This window comes from Lathyrus oleraceus, chromosome 3, assembly GCF_024323335.1.
Source record: "Lathyrus oleraceus cultivar Zhongwan6 chromosome 3, CAAS_Psat_ZW6_1.0, whole genome shotgun sequence".
Classification (NCBI taxonomy): Eukaryota; Viridiplantae; Streptophyta; class Magnoliopsida; order Fabales; family Fabaceae; genus Lathyrus; species Lathyrus oleraceus.
Genome location: NC_066581.1, coordinates 165,072,502 through 165,083,359, shown reverse-complemented (window position 1 = coordinate 165,083,359; position 10,858 = coordinate 165,072,502). Strand labels below are relative to the sequence as shown.

The window sequence follows — 10,858 nt, the reverse complement described above, 5'->3', positions numbered from 1 at the left end:
AATGGAAAGTGACCTCTAATTGAAAGTTTCCAAAAATGGCAAGTTTTTGGTCCACATTCAACTTGACTTTTCAACATCAAAGATGCTTCAAATGGATTTTTGGTGAACATTAAAGTTGAAGATCTTTCTCTCCCCTTTTCAAAAAGTCATATTTCATGATCATCTGAGGATTGGTTGAGGAGTTATGGCCAAATGATTACAAAATATGCACGGAAGTTCAAAGTGGCATAACTTTTGATCCAAAACTCCAAATTGGTCCATCCTTTTTGCAAAATGCTCCTTGTGACCAATAATTTCCAAATGAATCATTGCCTTGCTTGAAAAAAGTTCATATGATCATGTGTTCATACATGTGCTTTTTGGAGGGAAAATCCATAATTTGAATTTGGTTGGTTATGCAAGCCATTTGATCATTCCATCATGTTTATTGGTTGGTTTTAAGTGAGGATGAAGCTCAGTATGGCACTGTTCACGTGCACATGTCCATGCATAACCTCATTTGCATGTTTTTGCACTTTGCTTCACATTTCATTAATCTCAATTAACCACAGCCTAATTTGATTAACAGCATGATTAGCACATCATATATAAGCCTAATCATAACTGCATTTGCCATAACAACACATTTCAGATATGATATTCAAGCTTCCCTCCATTTTTTCTCTCACTTCAAACTTCAATTTTCTTCACACAATTCATCAATTTCTTTGCATAATCATGATTATGGAGTATCATTGAGCAAGAATCCACGTTTGATTTGAAGAATTTGGTCCAGATTTGAGCAGATCGAAAGCATGAACATGTTGATGGAGCTTGAGAATTGAGCTAGATCCACGTGCCTTCAACCACTATTTCTTGCACAAAGCTTCATAGGAGGATTATTGAAGCATATCTGGAGAGTTTGAGCACCTGAACGCGCGATTCCAGCTATTGCCACTTCAAGTTGGTGAATTTTAGACCTCTTTTTTTTGCCAAATTCTTGCCATAAGCCTGTAGATCTTGCTTAGGTGATCATGCTGATATGTTTAGAATTGGTTTTGGTGAAGAAATGAGGAAGTTATGTTGAATTAAAGTTTAGATCTATAATTTGTTTTTGCTCGATCCGTGGAATCTAGGAGGTTTTAGATGATTTGATTATGATATTCGTGATCTGCATGATTCAGCGGTTCCAACGATATATAGTTTGCCAATTTCTGGAAATTTTCTCTTGAGCTCCGCCGGAATTCCACCGGGGAAGACGACCGGAGCTACAACTCCGGCGTCTGATGTGTCCCTAGGGCTTGTCCACTGTGGCGTCTGCGTGGCCGCTTGCATGTCGTTATGATTGGCCTTTGTTGCTTGACCGCTCCACGCGTTTGCCTTGACCTTGTGATGTGGCTGCCTAGTCATTAAGTGAAACGTTGCGTTTCACTTGGGCGCCTTTGAACCATGTGTGCGTGAGTTCGATTCTTGGCGAGCTTGTTTCTGAAATTTAATTTGTTTTCTTCTGAACCTTCCTTGGCCTGAGTTCGATTCCTAGCAATGTATTTTGTGAATTTAATTTTTTGAGCGCCTTTTGTCAACCTTCATGGCATGTGTTCAAACCTGGATGATTGCATTTTGCTGATTTCATTTGAATCCAATGTTTCCCTCCTATTTTCATGCATGATCCATTTTATTTGTTCTAATTTGAAAAATCACAAAAAATAGTAGACATGTCCAAATTGATCCAAACTTTTTTTCACATTCTTGTTTTAATGTCTAGTATTTTTCAGCATTAATTTCATGAATTGTGTGATTCTGGATTTTAAATTGTGATTGTTTGTTTGAACATGATGCCAAAATGATATGCTACATTAAATGCTTTGTGAAATGCTCATGGTTTATCCAATTGGTCTGAAATTTGGTGTGCTGGATCCTCTCTCATGATGTGATTTTTGAGCTTTGGTTTGGCATTTTTATCATTTGATATCACTATTTTGGACACATGAACATGTAGTGTGACAATTTGTGTCACATTTTTGATATTGCATTTATGCATTTTCATTCATATATCATCTGAGATCTTCTGGATCTAATTTTTTGCATGATATATGTACATAACATGTTGAATTCACATAAAAAAATTTATGATCATTGGATGCTTTTCTGTTTTGATTTGGATTTTCTAACTTGGATGTCCATATTGTGCACCTTTGCTTGCCCTTGCATTCCATTGATCATTTGATGTCTTTGCCTTGTGAATTGATCTTGGTCCTTTTGAGGACATGTTCTTAATTGATTGAATATGCTTTGTGCAAAATATTGACTTCTGTTTTGGTCATTTTACTTGCTTTTGAGCTTGGTCTTTGCACTTATGGTTTGTACACATACTAATTGTGCTTTGTGTTTCAGGTTTGAGCATTTGGCACTAATGGTTGGTTTGGTTTCACTTTGTGAGATGCCAATACCTTTGATTACTAGCTCTTGCTTGAGCTTTGCTTTGGATCATGGTTGATACACCACTGAGGTAGCTTAGCCTTCTCACTCCATGTAGTCTGGAAGCCCTGTCACTTTTTTGGCAGGCATTTGGCTGAAATCCTCCTTAAGAGGCAATGTTTGTGTTTGTTTACATTTGTGCCAAAGACCTCTAAATGAGGCATGTTACTTGTTAAGTCCTCCTAAGTGAAGAGGCAATTGACAGATAGAAGGGATTAGCAATCAATCCCCTGTTATTCAGTGAGTCGTTCATTATGCTCGCACTACGTGTTGATGCTCTTGAACAATGTACCCAAGATCTTGTATAGAGTCGGTCAAGTGGAATAGGGTCCCTCTTTCTGGATCCCCACGTTTTCTTTGATTTGAGCTCACCCAGGCCAGGGTTAAGAGCATGAGGTCTAATCCTCATTTCCATATTTGATCAGCTTCACCCTAACTCTCAATGTTAGTGGTTAAGAGCTTCAGCATACCCCTACAGTTTTGGCTTGTTTGTCGAGGTTGATATGACCCCTCTTGACTAAAGCCCAACCATTTGTATGAGCCTCTTGTTTGTATATAGAGTGTGATGATTGCTTTTGATGTGTTTGCTTTTGATGCTTGTTCACTTATGCTGGCATGTTTATCTGCTTTCCACTTCTCATCTCCTTTGCTGTAGGAGTCGTACGATCAACTTTCGAGGAAGTTGAACGTATGTAGAGTTAAGACTTGAGTTGACTCGCTTCCTATGTGAGTCAAACTCTTGATTAGAGACCTTAACCTAGGGACTTTTGTTTACATGACAACTATTAGGCTCGAGTCAGTCTCCTTTTTAGTTTGTTATTCCCTGGTCTCTGGTTAGGAGAGAGTTTCTCCCCTGTTAAGGGGAACTACGTCGCCCTGATTCTCATACCAGATGAGATACGTAGGCAGGAGATCGAGCGAGATCTCTCCGGGCACCTTTTTCTTTTTTGCGTGTGTTTTGCCTGACAACTATTAGGCTCGAGTTCCAAACTCCCTATTAGTTTGTTTCTCACCCTTTTTCTTTTTCAACCTTTTGTTTTTTGTGTGTGTTCAATCTTTTTGTTTCTTTTGACGTCTCAGCGTCTCTTTGTGTTTGTGTGACAACTATTAGGCTCGAGTTCCAGACTCCCTATTAGTTTGTCAATCCGATAACCTTTTTCTTTGGTGTTTGCTGGTTAGCGTGTGCTTTTGTGTGGAGTCGGATATAAGTCCATCTATTGGCATTCTGTTTCCTTGTTTATTTTTTTGTTTGGAGTCGGATATAAGTCCATCTATTGACATTATGTTTCCTGTTTGTTTTGAGGAGTTAGATATAAGTCCATCTATTGGCTTTTTGTTTCCTTGTTGTGTTTCTTTTGACGTCTCAGCGTCTCTTTTCGGTGTTTTGTTTCGGCGTGCGTTAGCCGAGCTACGAGTGCTCTGATTCTTACTCTGGATAGAGAAGATACGTAGGCATAGGATGCGATGTCCTAGCGAGCATGTTTCCCATTTCCCCGAACTACGTCGACTTTGATGTTTGTTTCTGACAAACTACGTAGGCCCAGGATGCGACATCCTGCCGAGTCCACTTCCTCCATTTTCTTTCACCTGTTTTATTATTCCAATTTGTGCATTTCTTTGAGCAGTCTATCAGCAACCTTTTCCTATTCTTTTGAGCGTGGATCCCGTCGAGTACGGCGGGCGTGAGGGGTGCTAATACCTTCCCCTTGCGTAACCGACTCCCGTGCCTTGCAATCTCTGGTCGTAAGACCGTTCCTTTCCCCTTTCTTAGGTTAGTCCTGCGCTCCCTTTCCGTCCGCGGATGAATAGCGTCAGTGGCGGCTCTGTGAAACTGTTTTTTTTCCGCCGGTTGTTTTTCGCGTTGCGACACTATAAACTTGACAAAAAAAACTCAATTGAACATAAAGATGAGGTTGATTACCTTATGCAGCAAGTAAGATATTTTTAGTTTTAGGCCCCAATTTATGTTAATATTTAGTTTTAGTCCCTAGAGAATAAAGAGAGAGTGTAATAATCCATGAAGTGGAGTTAGTATCCGCTCAAGTGGTAGAACTATCCTCACCCTATCTCTCTGTGTCGTTGTCGTATTACTCTATTCGACTCCCAGTTGTCTCAACCCATTTTATGCTTTGCTTGACTTTCTTTTTCTTGCATTGCAGATTTACGAGCGAGTTTGTAAAGGAAGACATGTAGAGAGTCGTGATTTAAATAATACAAATGGATTGACATGTGGAGAGTGGCATACAAAAACTAAGGAGACTATTTTAACATCATCCGCATATGGGATGTAACTGACTTCACAAGTCAGACAGAAGCAGAAGCAGCTCTCTCTACAAATTTTTATGGAGCAGTATTAATATCTCTATATGCATTCTGTCATATGTAAAATTGAATTTTGAAATCTATAATATGCTTGGATTTTAGTATGATACGATACTTGTCTTCACCACAAACAGCTTATGATTAGCTTCAATTATTACAACATTACTGAACTAACAATTCAGGATACTTGTCTTCACCACAAACCAATACTATTGAATTACATATTATTTGCCTACGTTTTTAAAACAAACTATCTAAAATAAATGCCACGGTTCTCCTAATTTTCTATAACACACTGCTCCCAGGAGCCCATGCTTTCACATCATACTCATTTACCCCTTCTTCCCTTTCTTCTGAACACGAGAGTGCTTCTTTCTCTTCTTTTTACCATGTCTGTAGAACAAACAAACATAAATAAAAACTCACTATCAAGTAAAATTATCAACAATATTTAATTATTTCAATCAAATAACTTAATATAGCACCTGGCTTTATCTTTCTCGTCCTCAAAAACCAACATTCTTTTACCCTCCTTCATACTAAAACACCAAATAAATTCATAAGAATAATCAGCTTTGCATTGGATAAAAAAACATCAATTAAATAATAATAGTCTATGAAAAGAAATCTCACTATTCCTCTCTTTCTTTCCTACTCAATGCATCGGCTTCCCTTATCAATTTTTCACCAAACCATTTTTTTTGGGGTTTCATCCTTCTTTCTTTCTTGCTGAAAAATCAAATGCAACCAACAAACATCTCAAATATAAAATATTATACTATAAACCAAATAAAAATTATCAATAAATATAAACTACCTTCTGTTTCTTTCTTCCCTCCTCAAATCTTTCTCACTTCCTCCTCCATTCATTTCACCATATTTCTTTGACTTGTTCGTCTCCAATTCCTCATTAATCTTGTTGTGGAAATGACAAAATATTAAACTAAATTTTCTTTCTAAAAAAATATGAAAAGATACCAATCTGACCTCGACTCCCCTACTTGATCTTCTTTTCTGAATTGCTTTTTCTTGCTTCTTCCACTAATCTCAACGGGGAACTCTTCTTTTTTCTTGCTTCTTCCACTAATCTCAACGGAGAACTCTTGTTTTTTCTTGCTTCTTCCACTCTTCTCATGAGGGAACTCTTCTTTTTTCTTGCTTCTTCCACTCTTCTCATGAGGGAACTCTTCATTTTTCTTGGTAACACATTCTTCCATGGATCGTTTTCTTGCACTCTTCTTTGAATTTCTTGCCATGTGTGATGAGTGTGTGACGAGGAGAGAGAGTGTGTGTGTGTGTTCTTGAGAGTTAAAACGAGTGTTTGAGAAGTGATGGTGACAATGAGCATTGTGCTCTCTCTCTTTATATAACTAGATAGAGGGTGTTCTAGGATTGTGTGCAACCAACTAATTAACTGCCAAACTAATTATCTAACTACCTCATTTTTGGTTTGTTAGTTACAAACTCCACTGAATTGCAACTGATATTGCATCAGTAATAGTTTTCACTTCGCTACCACGTGCTATATTTGAAACAAAAATGTATTACTATTAATTTTAAAGGCTGGGGTGTATGTAGGATTAATTAACGAAGGTTAAGATATTTCAAAAGGGAATTGTTAAAAGGTAACTAAGCACATCACCGACCCAATTAGTTCAGAGGACACTTCCAAATCTTCTTCCATCTTTTTCATGTTTTTGGAGGTTTTTTCTATGAAAAAATCACTTTTTATTTTTTGTATTTTTTTAGTTTATTTCATTCTAAAGCCTCCAATATATATGATGTAAGTGTCTTATTAATCAAAAGTATTGCCAAAATCTGTCTCTTTTTTCCCTTAATTGAAAAAGGAATGTAGCTTGTAAATTTCATGATCAAGACTCATAAGTTTTTGTATTAAACGTTGTAGATTGTTAATCTAACTATAAACTAAAAATATGTGATTGCATTCATTATTTTGTATTTCTAAATGCTCAAGCTTTTTAAAGTTCAAACAATTGTATGTTTCAGTATCAAGATATAACACTGACTATAATTGTGTCATTTAGAATGTGTATGGTGCACTAACTATAGTAACTCTTTTTTTTGTTTAATTCCAACTATTTGATTACTTTTAGCTCCATGTAATTTATTAATGTATGTATAAGTGTACAGGTAAAATATCAACATTGTTTAAATTGTTTAATTCTCTTGCAACCACTGTAGCAATTTAGTTTGTGAGAGAGAAATGAAATAATTGGTCTCACAATTCAAAATCAGTTAGACAATCATGCATTGTATCTTCCAACATATTAAATTTAAGTGGTTGACTTATTTGATATATAGGTGTTCTATGAGGAAGCATTTCCAGCATTTCATGTACTCTGGAAGAAATCTTTCTTTCTCAGTGAGGTTGGAGATGGTGCAAAAATGTAATTTCATGTCAACATGGTAATGGGAAGGTACTTTTCAGTAGACTATAAATTATATTCAGGCAGTTCTAAGGAGCAGAATTTACAACAAGTACACCAGTTAATGCAACATACTGAAGAAGACATGGAAACCTATTCAAGCATTGCAATGGAGAAAAACTAATATGCGCAACTACTGCAGCGGAACAATTAGTTGATTCAAATAAAGAAAGATCCAATTTATAGGGCATACAGATTTATTTTGCACTTGATATAATTTGTCGGGTTTTCCAATATGCAATTTTTGTACTACATGACATTATTATGGAACTCCATTTTTTTTTGATATCGTGATGCTTATTTGATTGAAATAAATTTTGGTTGGTAACCGTTGCAATATTCAGCTTACGTCAGTTCCTTAACCATCGTGAGAGATAACAATGGTTGGTATGACGGTTTTGACAACCATCGCAATATAGCCTCACGACCCACGTTTTTGGGATGGAACTACATTCGTCGTGTTATGAAAATTGCGGCGGTTCTAACCGTTTTAACATAACAAAATGAACTGTCGTAATATGCTAATTTTCTTGTGTTGCATGTTGATGATAGGTGGTGCACCAGTTGTTTGGAGTTTAAGAAAGGAACTAATAGTGGTTCTATCATCATTTGAGGCAGAATACATTGCAGCCTCACTTTGTGCCTGTTAAACTTGATTGATGAAATAAAAGGTAAGAACTATGAAACTATGACTATGAAGATTGACAACATGCCTACTATAAACTTGATAAAAAAAACTAAATTGAACATAAAGATGAGGTTGATTACCTTATGGAGCAAGTAAGATATTTTTAGTTTTAGGCCCCAATTTATGTTAATATTTAGTTTTAGTCCCTAGAGAATAAAGAGAGAGTGTAATAATCCATGAAGTGGAGTTAGTATCCGCTTAAGTGGTAGAACTATCCTCACCCTATCTCTCTGTGTCGTTGCCGTATTACTCTATTCGACTCCCAATTGTCTCAACCCATTTTATGCTTTGCTTGACTTTCTTTTTCTTGCATTGCAGATTTACGAGCGAGTTTGTAAAGGGAGACATGTAGAGAGTCGTGATCTAAATAATACAAATGGATTGACATGTGGAGAGTGGCATACAAAAACTAAGGAGACTATTTTAACATCATCCGCATATGGGATGTAACTGACTTCACAAGTCAGACAGAAGCAGAAGCAACTCTCTCTACAAATTTTTATGGAGCAGTATTAATATCTCTATATGCATTCTGTCATATGTAAAATTGAATTTTGAAATCTATAATATGCTTGGATTTTAGTATGATACGATACTTGTCTTCACCACAAACAGCTTATGATTAACTTCAATTATTCAAACATTACTGAACTAACAATTCAGGATACTTGTCTTCACCACAAACCAATACTATTGAATTACATATTATTTGCCTACGTTTTTAAAACAAACTATCTAAAATAAATGCCACGGTTCTCCTAATTTTCTATAACACACTGCTCCCAGGAGCCCATGCTTTCACATCATACTCATTTACCCCTTCTTCCCTTTCTTCTGAACACGAGAGTGCTTCTTTCTCTTCTTTTTACCATGTCTGTAGAACAAACAAACATAAATAAAAACTCACTATCAAGTAAAATTATCAACAATATTTAATTATTTCAATCAAATAACTTAATATAGCACCTGGCTTTATCTTCCTCGTCCTCAAAAACCAACATTCTTTTACCCTCCTTCATACTAAAACACCAAATAAATTCATAAGAATAATCAGCTTTGCATTGGATAAAAAAACATCAATTAAATAATAATAGTCTATGAAAAGAAATCTCACTATTCCTCTCTTTCTTTCCTACTCAATGCATCGGCTTCCCTTATCAATTTTTCACCAAACCATTTTTTTTGGGGTTTCATCCTTCTTTCTTTCTTGCTGAAAAATCAAATGCAACCAACAAACATCTCAAATATAAAATATTATACTATAAACCAAATAAAAATTATCAATAAATATAAACTATCTTTTGTTTCTTTCCTCCCTCCTCAAATCTTTCTCACTTCCTCCTCCATTCATTTCACCATATTTCTTTGACTTGTTCGTCCCCAATTCCTCATGAATCTTGATGTGGAAATGACAAAATATTAAACTAAATTTTCTTTCTAAAAATATATGAAAAGATACCAATCTTACCTCGATTCCCCTACTTGATCTTCTTTTTTGAATTGCTTTTTCTTGCTTCTTCCACTAATCTCAACGGGGAACTCTTCTTTTTTCTTGCTTCTTCCACTAATCTCAACGGGGAACTCTTCTTTTTTCTTGCTTCTTCCACTAATCTCAACGGGGAACTCTTCTTTTTTCTTGCTTCTTCCACTAATCTCAACAGGGAACTCTTGTTTTTTCTTGCTTCTTCCACTCTTCTCATGAGGGAACTCTTCCTTTTTCTTGCTTCTTCCACTCTTCTCATGAGGGAACTCTTCATTTTTCTTGGTAACACATTCTTCCATGGATCGTTTTCTTGCATTCTTCTTTGAATTTCTTGCCATGTGTGATGAGTGTGTGACGAGGAGAGAGAGAGAGAGAGAGAGAGAGAGAGAGAGAGAGAGTGTTCTTGAGAGTTAAAACGAGTGTTTGAGAAGTGATGGTGACAATGAGCATTGTGCTCTCTCTCTTTATATAACTAGATAGAAGGTGTTCTAGGATTGTGTGCAACCAACTAATTAACTGCCAAACTAATTATCTAACTACCTCATTTTTGGTTTGTTAGTTACAAACTCCACTGAATTGCAACTGATATTGTATCAGTAATAGTTTTCACTTCGCTACCACGTGCTGTATTTGAAAACAAAAATGTATTACTATTAATTCTAAAGGCTGGGGTGTATGTAGGATTAATTAACGAAGGTTAAGATATTTCAAAATGGAATTGTTAAAAGGTAACTAAGCACAGCACCAACCCAATTAATTCAGAGGACACTTCCAAATCTTCTTCCATTAACATAAAAATGATCAAAGAACTCATTGAACATCAAACTCCAGTAAAATTTGGTAAGTTCTTTTATTTTTCTAATTTTTTTTTCATTTTTCATCAACATAAATAAAAACTTAGCATTAGGTTATGTAACATGTAGGTTAGACAGTTCTTTTACATTAATAACGTGTTTGATAGGTTGTTTTAGTGAAAAAATGCATTGTTTTGGTTGTTGGGTCGAATGCATTTCTTCCATGGACGACTTTTGAGTTACAAAACTATACGTATACGAAGATGCATCTCCGTGAAATTGCAACGTATTTTCAAAAACAAGAGATGCATCTTGTAACACCTTGTTTTCCCAGCGCGTAAATATTCAAAAATCAAGGCATTCATCAAAACAAAAATTAGATGTCACACATTCTCAAATCCAAACATACATGTCATGTAACACTTTAACAAATAGTAACAACAATCAAAACCTTCTCTTAGGGTGTCTTCGCATGCTCCCCTTCACTTAGGGTATCATCGCAGCGAAATTTCTCATCAACAAAGCATGCACTCAATAAATCATTTAATTTCAAGGACTTTATAACATGAACAAAATCATAAATGCAATCCCTTCAAACGTAAAAATAACAAATAATGAGAGTATACTTTAACTTTATTTTCAACACAACAGAAGATAAATCACAAAC

General features: G+C 35.7%; 1 protein-coding gene across 1 annotated transcript; it reads right to left on the bottom strand.

The window, feature by feature from the left end:
• Window positions 1-8,727: 8,727 nt before the first annotated feature.
• LOC127130245 (vicilin-like seed storage protein At2g18540) lies at window positions 8,728-9,735 on the bottom strand. The gene is made up of 4 exons (XM_051059288.1): window positions 9,383-9,735; window positions 9,029-9,124; window positions 8,881-8,934; window positions 8,728-8,788 (listed from the first exon to the last, which is right to left on the bottom strand). The coding sequence occupies exons 1-4, from the start codon at window positions 9,733-9,735 to the stop codon at window positions 8,728-8,730; spliced, it is 564 nt and encodes a 187-aa protein (XP_050915245.1).
• Between the last annotated feature and the right edge of the window lie 1,123 nt (window positions 9,736-10,858).